At 31.7% G+C, this 14,865-nt stretch overlaps 1 protein-coding gene across 2 annotated transcripts; it reads right to left on the reverse strand.

The window, feature by feature from the left end:
• Nucleotides 1–1,358: 1,358 nt before the first annotated feature.
• LOC110032419 (alpha-terpineol synthase, chloroplastic-like) lies at nt 1,359–10,487 on the reverse strand. Of its 2 annotated transcripts, XM_020736051.1 has the most exons (6): nt 10,312–10,487; nt 4,200–4,477; nt 3,668–4,057; nt 3,302–3,523; nt 2,090–2,228; nt 1,359–2,000 (listed from the first exon to the last, which is right to left on the reverse strand). In XM_020736051.1, exons 1-6 carry the CDS (start codon nt 10,450–10,452, stop codon nt 1,380–1,382), a joined length of 1,791 nt encoding a protein of 596 aa, XP_020591710.1. In that variant the 5' UTR covers nt 10,453–10,487; the 3' UTR covers nt 1,359–1,379. The 2 variants fall into 2 exon arrangements, with proteins under 2 accessions (XP_020591710.1, XP_020591711.1); XM_020736052.1 differs by lacking the exon at nt 4,200–4,477.
• Between the last annotated feature and the right edge of the window lie 4,378 nt (nt 10,488–14,865).

Below are 14,865 nucleotides of genomic sequence, written 5' to 3' on the forward strand. Positions count from 1 at the left end.
ATTTCAAATGAAATAAGCTCACTATAACATGGTTAAAAAACTAGTCAAGTTATTTAACTCATAATATTTTAGTCTATTTTTTATTTTAAAATATATCTATAAATAATAAGGTGATTTTTTGAATTATTTTTAGTTATTAGAATGCGTAGTCCAAATATGGTTTGAAAGCTAGGTTTTAAACTAACGATGGCTCCTCTAAATATTAACCATAGTCATTGCTCTTTTTAATTCAACCACTTTTTAAGAAAATCTATAATAGTCCAAATTCTTGCATTATTTCTTAGTTACTATATTTTAATGAAGGACCAATGTTAAAAACTTAATTCTTAAGTTAGTGGATCTTTTTAGACAAAGTAAAGCATCTTATTTTTCTCCATTCAAGCTTTCACATAATAAACATTTTTGTTCTCTAAATTGTGCGCTATTTTCTCCTTTCATCTATGTGTGTATGAGACTATTATGCAATTTGTACGTGAATTTAATTCTCATAATTGCAAATTTTATAGCATATAATAGGAACAATCTCATGGAATGCACTATTCATGCAAAAAGGTGAATTGACCATACAATTGAGGTGTAGTTGATGGAGGATAAAAGATGTAACAATTTATGAAAACCACAAAGAGAAGGGGTCAAGGATAGAGAAAGTGATAGAAATTTAGCCTAGAATAAATTAAAAACATTGTGAGCAAATATAAGGCCTCAATGGGAGCAATAAAACTGATAACAATAATTCCCAAAATGATGGCAACTAAGAATAAATAATTGATATGATGGACATTGGAATTTAGTGTCTTGAGAGAAATTTGGAGTCATCAATTATTTTGTTGGATCATATTATTGTTGATATCTAAAGTATAAGTCCATAATTTTAATTCTTATTAAAAAATGGAAAAAAAAGGGAGGTGGGCTTGAGTAGTTAAAATCTTGGTTGATTATTGGATGAATTTGGCTGAATTGTTTATTGGATGTAAAAAAACATATATGTTGAAACTTATCATTCTTATACTTGATATTTTTTCTTTACAATAACAATAAAATTAAATTAAATATTTTTTTTCTAAAAATAATAATATATGTTTTTTAAATTAAAGACATTGGGCCACACAAACAATATTATACTAAAGCAAAGGTAAATGCATATATATATATATATATATAGGCAATTATTTATTTTTAATAATCACTTGGTCATTATTATAATCAGAATGGGCCTCATGGTCCTTTTGCATTGCAAATAATACTTATTGGCCAATTATCATGAATAAATAGCATTATGCTATCACATGAATTTTAGGGATATATAACATCAAAAAGATATGCACCCTCATCAAATTTCATCACACACTAAGATTTAGAAAACATGACAACCATCCAATTCATAATGGAATTGGATTAATTAACACAGACATTATTTGCTGTTTAGTATCATTACCAGGCTTTCCATACCCATCCCCATTTTGATATAAGAATTGGGTCACTCTAGGGAAGTTCAGCACATGTCGTTTGAAGCATTCCTCCATATTCAAATTATGAAGATACTCATAATTCAGTAGTTTCCAGTACTTTTCAATTAAATATTTCATATGTTCTCTTGCCACAGATTCTGAAACATTTGCCTCCATCATGTAACATTGAATTGATTTCGGTACGTCCCCCCTTTGAAGCTCATCCTGAATCAAAATGTCAGAAACAAAGTTGATTAATGATGCATGTTGTGAATATATACTAATGAATAATATTGATTTACTTACAGTTGATGTGGCCAAGTCATCATACAACCGAGTAATCATTGATGAATATCGAGTAACTTTAGGATAGAAATCCAGACAGTTTAGAGCTTCTAATGTCAAGTCTTCACTTAAACAATATGCACAAGTTAGCAACAAAGGCACACCAATTGTTATCCAAGCATTTTCCATGTACTCATTGAATGTGGGAGTGTATCTTGTATGATACCATATTGCTTCAACTAAATATGCTTTGCATTGATCTCTCCACTATAACAATAAATAAATGCATTAAATTACACCTACTTGGTAGAAACATAAATCAATATATATATATGTTTGATGCAGGGATGGCTTACTAGTCGTTTTAGTCGTGGAAGAATGTCTAATCCTCTTTCTGCTAAAGTGACAGCTGCGATATCATTCATTGTATTGAAAAGTGCAGATAAGGTTTTCTTCATGTTATTTGGGAGCTTTTCATTTCCAGTGGTCTTCCATCTGAGATGTATAACTTGGAATTATGAAGCAATATAGAAAGAAAAAAAGTACTATGCATTTTTAACTAAGTTTCTTTTGGCAAAAATATTTTACTCTTTTTTTTAGCAAATACTATGTGTGGCGGCTGCAAGGCTAGACGATGGTCCAGATGAACTGTTGTGCGATAGACCGCAACGTAGCCACATCTGAACCATCGCCTGGACATGGAGTCCTTCACAGATACTATTTTCTCATTTTTTTAGCCACTACTCTCAACAAAACTTAAGTTCAAGATAAAAAAATGTTTCTATGAAAATCATATAAATTTCTCACAGCTGATATTTAAATTTACTAATATAAATGAAAAAAAAGGTAATTACTAGGTTGATAGTGAATTTGAGTTATTATATTAAGGAATAATAAAAATTTCAAAAAATATTAAAATAATATTTCAATAAAGGTGATTAATGTATTGTTGGGAGATGTATACTTTATTTGCAAAAACGGTCATAAAAGAAATAAAATTCATATTTGTGGGATAAAACTTCAAATTTTGACAAACAATGAGAAAAGAACTATGTAGTTAACTAAGGGTCCGTTTGGGGCACTTATAAGTGCGGGCGGCGTTTTCAAAACGTCGTATTACCGTTTGGTTCGCGCTTTTCGCCAGCCTATCCGAAACTGCGTTTGGGTTTTTACACTAAACGCAGGCCGCGCAGGCCGTGGGTCGACCTCTGCGGCCGGTCAGCGGGCCACGTTTCAGGATAAGCAGCTTATCCCGAAACGCACAAGCTGCCCCAAACGGACCCTAAATCTATCACATGTGGTATATGAATTTGCTTTGGACTATAAAGACAAGGTTTTTCCATTAAACACAAAATTATATAGAACTTGGAAACCAAAAAAGCTTATTAGAAGTTAATTCAATTACAAATTTAGCTCATTGTAATTCAAGAAACATAGAAACCAAATTCTGTGGTCTATTATTAAAAACACCTTTCAAAAAGCTTCAAAAGGAAAAAAAAAAAGCTCGTGATATCAGACAAGAAATTTTCTGAAGTAAGAATTGTGATTAAATTGCATGGTTTCCTTACTCATTAACAACATCGGTAAAGATCATGAGCTCTTCTAATGATCCATATATATCATAAATATCATCAATGGTTGTAAGAAAACTGCCTATTTTGGTAATTTCTTTCCTACATCTCCAAAAATGTGGCTCAAATGTACATCCCATGGACCAAAAATAATTCTCCATCAATCTATCCCTTGCAAAACTAAAGTCACCCCCAGCAAGACCGAGGCTCTTCCACCACCTATTATACATAAAAATATTCATCAATTCATATATATATATATATATACTGAGAGAGAGAGAGAGAGAGAGAGAGAGAGAGAGAGAGAGAGAGAGAGAGAGAGAGAGAGAGAGAGAGGTGTGATTGATTGTTTATATAACATACCTAGACATCTCCTTGAGTTCCTTTTTGTAGATACTTTGTAACATATTGAAATCTAGTTTAGCCAACTTAAGCAAGTGGGGATTCATTTTCTCTTGCTTCCCATAAGCATCAATAAACCACCTAGTGTGCAGCCTTGGCATTCTCCAATGCAATGGGAGCTCCAATGCATGACGTATTTGTTCAACCAATGAATGATTAATAAGTACTGGTTCCTTGAGGTAAATACTTAAATTTTTATTAGTAAATTTCTTGGCTTCATCTAATTCATCCTCATCATCATTAGCAAGATATGAAGCCTCATATAGGCTTAACATTCCCTTCACGTCATTAATAATGTTAACTTTGAGGCTTCCACTCTCATTTTTGAAGCACTTAATCAGAAAATCTTCACTGCAATATTGAATAACCATTAATAAAATTATTCTTCTACTATAATAGCTTCAAAATAAAGTTATGATTTAGAAATAATATATTTTTAGTTTAAATGTCAAAAGTGATACTAAAATGAAGTTTGATATAGAGGTTTACTTGCCTTGGATTTGGGACTCTAATTCCATATTCTCTTAGAAGCCTAAAGAGTAAGGCAGAGCCATCAAGGTTATTATGTAAAATATCTCTTAAGCTTCCCATTGATGAAGCTATCAAACTCAACATGCTCTTGATCTCCCATTCAAAATGATATGAAATCCCAAGCCTACACAAGGCATCAACAACTTCAAGCTTCTCAAAAATATCCTTTTGTTTGTTGTGATTAATCAAATGTCTCACTTCTTCTTTTAACTTCCCCCATAGACCAAATTGTTCGACATCCTGAGATATACAAATATTGATCATTTAATAGATTTAACTAATGCTTTTAAGAACAAAAAAATCCTAGCTGATTTTCTAAGTACAATGATACAAATGTAAATGTTAGCAATTGCTCATTGTCATTTTAACTAAAGTGATCAATGGCTCTTTTTATAAATTAATTATTCTCTATGGTAGAAGAGGAAATCATAGTGGATAAATAAACTTTATTATCTTATTTATTATACAATCATACATGCTTGTATATAAGAAACAAAATTTAACATGAATAAAATAAATAATAAAAGAGAAAAAGGAATATAATAAGAGAAAATATTGTAAACTAAAACCATGCTGATCATACAAATTTGTTCATGTGGTGAAATATTTAATACTAATCTTTACAAAAATACTAAAGGCATAAAAATATCAGATTGAGCTTTTGTATACTCACAATTCCTAAAAATAATTTTGAGGATAAAATTTATGTTAAAGGTATGCATTAACTAGTTTTAAGGGTTATTAGATAGATGACCAAACAATAGACCAAGTAATTTTATTTTATTTAAAGTAATAATTATTTTTATTGTGCTCATTTCCTTAATGGTAGATATTAGTTTTAACAATATCAGTCATTTAGGATGATAAGCAATAAAATATAAATGCAATTTGAACTGAGCATATTTTAATATGATTCTAAGATATTAAAGAAAACAAATCTAAGAAAGCATCTTGTATCGACCAAATTTCATAGAACTAAGTAATTATTGTCTTAAAAGATCTAAATGGACCAAAGGTAAAATATTATACTAATGGATGCTTGTTGATAATGGTATCACGGGGAAAAATGTTGACAATATGGATCACTTTTGAACAAATCAAAAAGTAGAAAATAGTATAGATATGAGTTTCATTTATGCTTATCACACCAAAACTTTTGTGATGCTCATTAAGAAGTGGCAAGAATGATTTTTCAGTTCATTTGCATCATATTTTTCTTTTATTTTTTTGCAAAATTTAAGCTTCCAAATTCTTGGGTTGTGATGTTTGGAAAAAAAATGTATTTTCGTAAGATCGAACATCAAACATGCTCATGAATGAAGTAAATAAAAGGTTGAGCAGACGGATTGTTGGCCAGGGTGATTGTACGAACTTTCCTCTGCTGAGGATAGAGGATTGAATCAGACGACTCAAACTTTCTTCCACTGAGAATAGAGAAACAAATCGGACGAACCAACTTGACCACTGGCATGACTGCTTTTCTCTTCTTGACAGAGTTTTTCTTCTTTTTTTAACCTTTCAGATGGTACTGCTCCTTTGGTCTCCCAAAAGTGACACATTCTCCATGATTGCGCTTGAAAGCTGATTGATTTAGATAAGAAGATATTCACAATAAATATGGAATGTCAAGGAGTCCCATCACGCTTTTTTTATAAGAACCAAGGGTGTGGAAATCAAGGGAGTTCAATTATTGAATCATTGATTAAAAAATAAATACTATCAATTTTTGCATTAAATTCACTTATTCTTATCGCAGTTTCACACTTGATTAGTATAATAATTGAGAAATTAAAATATATACATTTAAAAAAGTGCCAACGTTGATCTTAAGGAGATCTAACGATCCAAAAGGAAGCGAATATAATAAATGAGGGCCCATAGAGAGAAGACCAGTATAATCACTTATCTGATCAAATACAGTTGTCCGAGCCAGAGCAAACAAGGCTGAAGCCTATCGAGTCATGAAGGAAACCAAATATGAGTTGTTCGGCCAGAAATGAGATTAAAAGATATTCAAGCCAACCACGATAAGAAAGTTGATTGATGGTGGAAACCTATAATCTGTTTGATCCAATCTGAGGAAAGATACAATCATCCAGTATCATCAAAGATCCCACGGACACCATTGAGGCTCCTTGTTAAGGATAATAAATTAGCAATACAACAATAATTTGTATAGTCATCCCTCAAGCTCTCCTAGTTGAAGACCCTCAAGCTCTCCTAGTTGAAGTGCGAGTTACATATTAGGTTATGTTAATTCATCCTCTGCTCGATAGTCCAACGTCATTCTTCCAAAAGGAGTTCCTTACTAGAGATCTAGGGTGAATAACTAGATTAGATCGGTTGATCAACAATGCTGGCCAAGCCTAGGCGACTAAACCAGTCATGTCAACACAAAGCCGATCAAGCTTAGTTGACCAGTAATGCTAATTAAGCCCAATCGATAAAATCGTTCATGAGCTCGGCTAAATGAGTCAGATAGCAGTCGGGCAATAGGCTCATACTTGTAAAATATCTAGAGCATCCTAGACAATCCTTATTAAAGCAGGGGCAAAAATGTAATATCATTATATTGTAATTCCTTATAAATAAAGAGATCATTTTATGAGAATGAACAAGGAAGTTTTTCTTTCAAAGACAACCAATTATTCTTCTTATTATTTACTCCTCTCTCTTTCTCTCTCTCTCTCCCCCGCTCGCTCCCTCCATGCCTCCTTCCCTCCCTCCCTCCTCCTTGGGATGTGATTGATGCACAAATCAAGATTCAACACAATTAGAGAATGAGACTAAGTATTGTACCATTTTCTAATAATTAATATAATTATAATATCTTGGTTGCTACAAGAAAAATTCATTCATATGTGACTATAATTAGTTTGATCCTATTTTAATCATGATAGAAGGTTGTATAAGTTGTATGAAGACACTAAAGTTTAAATAACATCACAATATACTAAATTGGACCACCTTCATTTTATCACAACATGCATCTAAAGCATATTATGCAATGTAATTGGCACGATAATAGATAGAAAGGACTGGTGAGTAAAATTTAATATTAAATTAAATTTTATAATAAATGCTTGAAATGTAATTAAGATCACTCATTAAGAAAAAAAATCAATTGATATCCATGTCTTAATTTAACAATATTGACATGCATATTTACTTTAGTTATTACAAGCCAAAATAAAAGTTTTTATTTGAATTATTCTTCTCTTATGTTTTATTAAAATTGACATCAAAAGGTGGTGATTATCATTTTCATAAGTTAATCATAATTATTTTCATTAGAAAGAAGATACTCACTTCAATGCCTTATAGGTCAACCAACCCCACCATTATTATTGAGATCACATCATATGTCCATTTTGAGTAACCTTTACTTTAGTATACCATTTATCAATATTTATAAGAAAAACTTCACTTTATCATCATCCAATATATTAGGCGCCAACTTAGAAAGCAATTTTCTTATCCTTTCTTATTTTAGGGTAAACCTAGCTACTATCCTTCACTATAAGCACCAACATACTATGTTGGACCATCCATTTTTGCTACAAAAAGATTGTTAATGAAATTGAAGCTCTTGAAAATCAAATTTACATTGAGCTTTAAGGAGAAACATAAGTTTTCATTTTTTTGCCTTGAGAAATACATCTTACTAATTGTTTACATTATGCAAATTTAATCCTTCAAGGCAAGTTGTACATAAAATAAGAGATGTAATAGAAAAAAAAAACAAATTTGATGTTCCTTACATCTCTTAAATGAAAATTATAGTTGATGTTCTTGATATATGTTTTAGAGAGTTGAGGTAAATTTTAGTTAATATTAACTTATATTTCATATAACAATGTATATGGTTTAAGAATATTTTAATTTTTAGAGATAAGTAGTAGGAGGAAATAATAAGAAATCTATGAGGTTTGTGTGCAAGATAAGGAATATGATATGTGACATTCCTTTTTTGACAAAATATTCAAGAAGATTAATATTCTGCTAAGTTAGTGGGTGGCTATATTTACCAAAGATATAGAAGCCTGGATGATTACTCAGATAATTATGTTGTAAGCTAAGGTACAAGCATTAACGCTCAAATAATAAAGAAGGGAGCATCCATGATTCAAAGAGGATGAGGAGGAGGTGGAGGAAGATGATGTGATAACAGAGGAATTAGTGAGCTAACATCCTTATTTTATCTCCCGTTTAGTTTGTTTAGCTATAATGTATAGTCATAATCTATTACATATGAATGTTTTATGTTACGTAGCCATGAAATTATTTTTGTTTTTATTTATGATAAAATTATATTTTGCTTCTATTATTAATGTGTTTGTTACTTGCAACTATAAAAATATGAAAAAATAGTAAAAAATATTTATTTTTCCTAAGTTTTTTATTAACTCTGGTGACCTCTATGGTGGTAATTATACATATATATTATCTAGCTTAAAAAATGCTAACCATATTTTTCAATGCATGACCAACCAAATGGGCCATAAAAAATTATTGGCAAGCATAAAAGATCATGTTTTATTATGCAATCAATTTTTATATTATCATGTATAATTTTTCTCAGTTGAAGTATTCCACTATCAAGGTGACTGGTGATGCAACTAAAAATATTATGCTATTTTACGATGCATCAAAATATATTTCTATAATAAATTTTACACATGGATGATAGGCCATCAAAAATCAACTTTTTTAATAATGCAAAATTTCTAAGGAATTAAGATTTCATTAAAAAACCTATTTTGTTATAATGGGAGAATCAATAGTTATTTTGCATTCCATATGACACTGAAGAAATCCTAATTGAAAATTGTTAATGAATATGATATGGATCCAATACTTTAAAGTATTAACAAAGCATATAAAGTTCATAGAGTTGTGATAATAGAGGTAAGAATGTTAGATGGCCAAAAGAGGATCTTTCAAAGTATTGAATAGGTTTCAGAGCATATGAACATGATTTTTTCTGGACTATTTCATCAAGGGGCTTTTCTTTCAAAGTATAATAAATTGAAGCTTTCTAGGATTTTATAATCAAAATAAATTTTTCTAAAAATGGAAAATATACTCTAATAAAGACGATGATTCAAAGATCTACTTCATCCTTTATTACTCCAATAATTTATAAGACCCTATTTAAAACATAAGACTTAGCAAGAGATTGAATTGAGATTATTATAATCATTAAATCAAGGACTTCTTGTAAAATAGATATAAAAAAAGCTTGACTATTATGATAATTACATTTAGGAAAAGACTTACAATATTTATTATAATCATTAAATTAAGAACTTCTTGTAAAATAGAAATAAATGAAGATTGTCTTTTATGTTGGTTACATTTAAAAAAAAAGACTTACTATATAAAGGCTTAGTACAATGTTAAGACAAATTTTTATCATGCTCACTCAAATTGATGGAGCCCTTCTAAAATGTTATTTAAATTTTATCATGCTCACAGTAGTTGATGGAGTTCTAAGATATTCTTTAAATTTATTATATCATTAATTAACATAGAAGATTATGGGTTTTATTACTAAAGAACTCAAATAACATTTTCAAGACATTAGTTAGTGGATCATGTTAATAAAAAACATAAGTGGAGGTAATTTTAAGAAAAGTAAAATAGTGATTGAACTTTTTGTTTTTAAGAGTTGAAGGAATTCAATACATATCAGGGCAATGGAAGGCATATGATAGTGGAAATAAGTTCTAACAATTATGGATTAGGAAAGATAATGAACAAAAAATTTTTTGAAATTGTAAGGAGTTTAATGCATGTTATCCTATAGTAGGATACTTGTAATCCCTTAGATAGAAGCTATTTCAATAATATGTTATCAACTTGGCAAATGTCCCTTTCAAACTGCTAATTTATAATCACTATTGAAAATAGAGACAACTAGACAAAAAGCTTACAGAGTTAGTTACACATATAATAAAAGTTCATAAAGCTAGATTTTGGGCTATTAATTTTATTATTCAAAGATTAGTAATGTTAATAAATTAACCCAAAAACCTGATAAAAAATTTAATAAGAAAATCTATAATTATTACCAGAGTGCCATCAGGGAGTGATTGAATATAACAACCATCCCATAAGCTTGGCTGATAATTTGCAGTTCTTCGAAGTAAAGGTGAGGATGGAGTTCCATCAGTAGAGGCTAAGGTTTTTAATGAGCCTACTTCTTCTTTCATGACTTTAAGAAACCCCTTAAAAGCTAAATAAAAGAATTCGTTATGTGAGCTTCAGAAGGCCTGCAATGTATCTATTTATAAGCAAGACTCTTGATAATGTCGGCCATTATTAGTAACATTTTTTATTGGAAAATTTGCATATACATACACACAATTATTTTGTATTCACACATCTAACAAATAAAAATTTATATTTATATTTATGACATTTTGTTTTAATAAATCTATAAATGAAAAGGTATATTTCACTTTTATCAATTAGTATTGTTGATGTGGTGTTAAATTTTGAGTGTTTTTTTCTCAAAATTTTATTTTTTTACTCCACTAAAATGTATATATTGTGATGAAAATCTTAAAATACATTCATCAGTATTGGGGCTGATTGTTGTTATATGTTTGAGTCAATATCAGGCCAAATTCGAGTTAATTAAAGTTACTAGCCAATTTTGAATCAATGTTGCATTAGCAGGTAACCCCGAACCAAAACTCGATCAAAAAAATAATTGGGTTAACTCAAACCCTCATTATCAAGTTGGGTTTGAGTTAAGTTGGCATGCCAGGTAAATTTTTTACATTTTAACCCAACCAAAAGTTACAAATCTCAACCTTACAAAAAGATATTATCTTCCTGCTATATATTTGTTTATCATAGAAGAATAAAAGAGATTGAAAAAAACAACATTTTTGGGAACTTCTATCCTCCAGATTCCCTCCAACAATTCTTGGATATTGCTACTATAATCCAAGTCAATAAGAGCATCTTACCAATTTAGATATTAAATATGTTATCATTCAAGTACTTTCTGACCTACTTTGATTTCCTTTTTCATGATATTTAATTTTTTTATTATTAATAATTATTAATCAAGGCAAAAAGTGTTTCATGATCTCTTACAAAAATATAAATTATTATTCATAAAATTCATTTATATTATCTTTTTAATTTAAAACTAACATGGTTAAGGGTATCAAATAACTTAAGTGGAAGGATAAATGAGAAAATGAATTGCAAAGTTAAAACAAATTGAGAATGCAAATATAGAAAGACATCCACATTTACATGTTTTGGCTTCAACCAAGCCTATATCCACTTAAGAGGAGAGGGAATCTCCGTCAACTAATGACCGATGTCATAATAAAAGCTAACATAATAATCACTCAGAAAGTTTTTGCAGAACTTCAAAAATACTCGTACATAAAACATAATATTACGTGCGGTGTCCGCAAGCCTGGACATTGTCTCACAGCAGGTTACGTCACCCCAAGTTCACATGCGGGATGACGTGACCTCCTCATGAGTGGTTGTTCGGGCATGCAGACAACCGCCCATAGGATTTTTTTTCACACGAAGGGCTTATAAGTGTAGATATGTGAGGAAATGTCATGTACAACTTAATGTTTTATATGTAAATATCAAAATTAAGATGCTAGATATATAAAGATGTAAGAGTTGTGTGGACTGTATGTAAATTCCTCTACAATGAATTGAAAATTTATTTTGCATGGTACTCCCACATTGAAGAATCACTACACGAATTTAGTTTATTGCCGGCGGTTAAATACCGTCGGTAATAACAGATAAATCATGGGTAATATATTTACCGATGGTTTAGTTGTGACAAAATTTACGTAGCAAAATCAGTTATAAGAAATTAAATTGCCAGCAGATTTAACGACGGTTTACATTGACCGACGGTTACCGACGTACAATAACTGTCACGATAGATTTAAAAGCATGTCATATTTAACGATAGCTTGACCGATGGCTATATAACCGGCATGATTATGTCGGTAAATTGTCGCCCAACCGTCGGTTAACTGTGGGAATTTACCGACGGCTCTGTCCATAGCAAAAGTGTAGCACTTTGCCCAAACGTCCCATGTTCGATAAACCGTCAAAAAACCATCGCTTGTCCGATAAACCATCGGAATTTTCCGTTCTTCGAAACAAAGCTGAGGACTCGTGAGCTCCATCAACCATGGCAGCAGAAGAGCCTTAGAAGATAGAATACAACCGTTATGTAAAATAAATTAGTCAATTAAACTTCAACAGGACAATTATACTCGATCAAGCACAGCAAGGCACCTTGATTAATAAATCTTGTTAATAGAATTGAGTGATATCGTACAAATTAAAAAAATTTCTCCAGCCATCATTTGTTCGCTGTAATTGAGGGGGCAAAAAACGAAAGCAATGGCGTTTATGGTGGTGGGCCGGTTGCAAAGAATATATATATATATATAAGATCTTGAGATATGACAAAGATTTCGAGATGACATTTTGAGCAAAAAATATTCAAAACTTGATAAAAATTTATTAAAAGCTCAGATTTCAGTAAACTTATAGTCAAACTGACCGACTCGATGAGACAGACCCAATAATATTAAAATTTGTCCAATCTGAGTCAAGTTAAGCTTAAATCAAGGCATTAAACCATTCTTGGATGATTTTTGGACACATTTGGAAGGTCAAACGAAAGCTAAATCAAGCGAGTTCATAGTTGAATCGAGTATCTCAACAAGATGAATCCAATGAGCCCAAAATTGCTCAATTCCGACATCGTTAAGACACTCAAGTGTCCATCAAACATCTTCCGGACCGTCCGAACAAAGTAGTTATATTCCTGCATTATTTGCACTTAAAACACTATAAATCAAGCCCCACATCTCTCATGAGAGAGGACTTGAGACTTGAGAGAGAACCTAAAGCTTTGAGAAAGAGCTGAAGTCCAGCACCACCTCTGTCGCCGTCAACAAACTGTCAGCAACCACCGACCGTCGTCGATGACTACTGTCACCGTCAACCACCACTGATCGTCGTTAACCACTGCTAACCACCGTCAATCACCACTAATTAACATCGACCAACACCAACCGGAAGCTGCCAGTCGAAGTTGTAAATTGAAAAACCCAATAACCCTTTTCCGTGTGTGGGACAAAGATCTTTGTAATCATCAACCTATAGTAAATTTTCACGGCAAGGAGAGTCCCCTTGGTTTTTTTTCTTTTAGGGGATTTCCACGTAAAAACTTCTGGCGTCATTACTGGTTTTTTTACTAGAGTGTGTGTTGAATTCTCATTCAATGCTAAGACGATAATCTATTACTTTACCACCGTGAACTTTCTAGCACACATTAGTTTGGTGTCTTCTGTGGGAAATGAAGTCTGTTCGACACTGTTTTCAACTCTGAGACGTCGATCCCCTACTTCGTTTCCAAATGATGTATATCATCCAACTGGCGAAAGAATCTTCTTTACATCTTGAAGATCATCCCTGAAGCTTTCTTTGATGTGGGAGGCAACTTTCGTCGCAGTCTCGAAAGTATGTTCGCGTCAACGTCCCAGGCACGATTGTAGTGGGGTTGTCTTCTTGCATACTATTCAGACACAAAGCATTTCACAATTTTTTCCAAGCTGAGGTGCAACCTTCACTGCAGTCTAGAAAGTTCTTTCATGTTAATGTCCCAAGCACGAGTGTGATGGGGAAGTCATCCCATAATTCATTCAGATTACATGTCTACGAGAATTGCTCCTGGACTGAGGGGCAATCTTCACCTCAAATAACGCTTCCTCAGTGACCCCTCGTCATACTGGACTTCTTCTTCAACTAGATGCGAAAGCTAATCTCTTCAATGTCTGATACATGTGTTGTTTTATAAACTTGCATGGAAAACACCCCCGCTAAGAGGAAAAAGATTCAAAAGCAGCAACTAAAGCATTGTCAAACATTATTCTTGAGTATGACAACAATCATATTTCCAAGAAAACATACGGTCCTTTGTGTTCTACGCCCTAGTCTCGCAAAATGCAAAGCAACTTTGACACCTCATGCTAAGCTTAGTTGATCCCAAAGGGACTCGATTCAACTTTTTCTATTACGGGTTAACAACATATTGGTATAAAGGTGAAATAAAGTAAGGTTTTGAGACAAATAGAAGCATAAATCCGCTTTACCGTCTTTCGAGTGTATAAAGAGGTTTGGTTCAAATTGGTGTTGATTCTAGACTGTCGCTCTAAAAATCCCCAATTTGTACCACATTAAGTTTTATCTCCCTAATATTTGCATCTACCTGTAGTGTACTTAAATTCATACCCTATAGTTCAATGTGCTTTCCATAATCGTTTATGTTGAAACTCTTTAGAGTCCTTACGGGTTAACAACATGTTTTAACAAATCAATTAGACAGATTAAAAAATAAACTAAGTGCAAAAAGAAAATCATAACAATTTTGGAATATAAACTATTTCAACATTCAATCCAACATTCCTACACATCTACCATGTTACCACAAGGAAAAACAAGTAAATCTACTCGGAAAGCATGGGTACAGCAACACCAGAATGCATTGAAAGAAAGATGTTCAACATATAAATGTGTTTCAGAAAATCACAATTCCAAATCACAAACATACT

Source organism: Phalaenopsis equestris, unplaced genomic scaffold (genome assembly GCF_001263595.1).
Source record: "Phalaenopsis equestris unplaced genomic scaffold, ASM126359v1 Scaffold000938, whole genome shotgun sequence".
In the NCBI taxonomy this organism is placed as follows: Eukaryota; Viridiplantae; Streptophyta; class Magnoliopsida; order Asparagales; family Orchidaceae; genus Phalaenopsis; species Phalaenopsis equestris.

What these genes read in the sequence shown, in the direction of transcription:
- LOC110032419 (XM_020736051.1), bottom strand. Translation starts at nt 10,452, where the DNA reads ATGAAAGAAGAAGTAGGCTCATTAAAAACCTTAGCCTCTACTGATGGA. An exon ending in GAACTCAAGGAGATGTCTAG is followed by an intron (nt 3,524 to 3,667) that starts GTATGTTATATA and finishes TATGTATAATAG; the next exon opens with GTGGTGGAAGAGCCTCGGTC. An exon ending in TTCCACGACTAAAACGACTA is followed by an intron (nt 2,001 to 2,089) that starts GTAAGCCATCCC and finishes TTATTGTTATAG; the next exon opens with TGGAGAGATCAATGCAAAGC.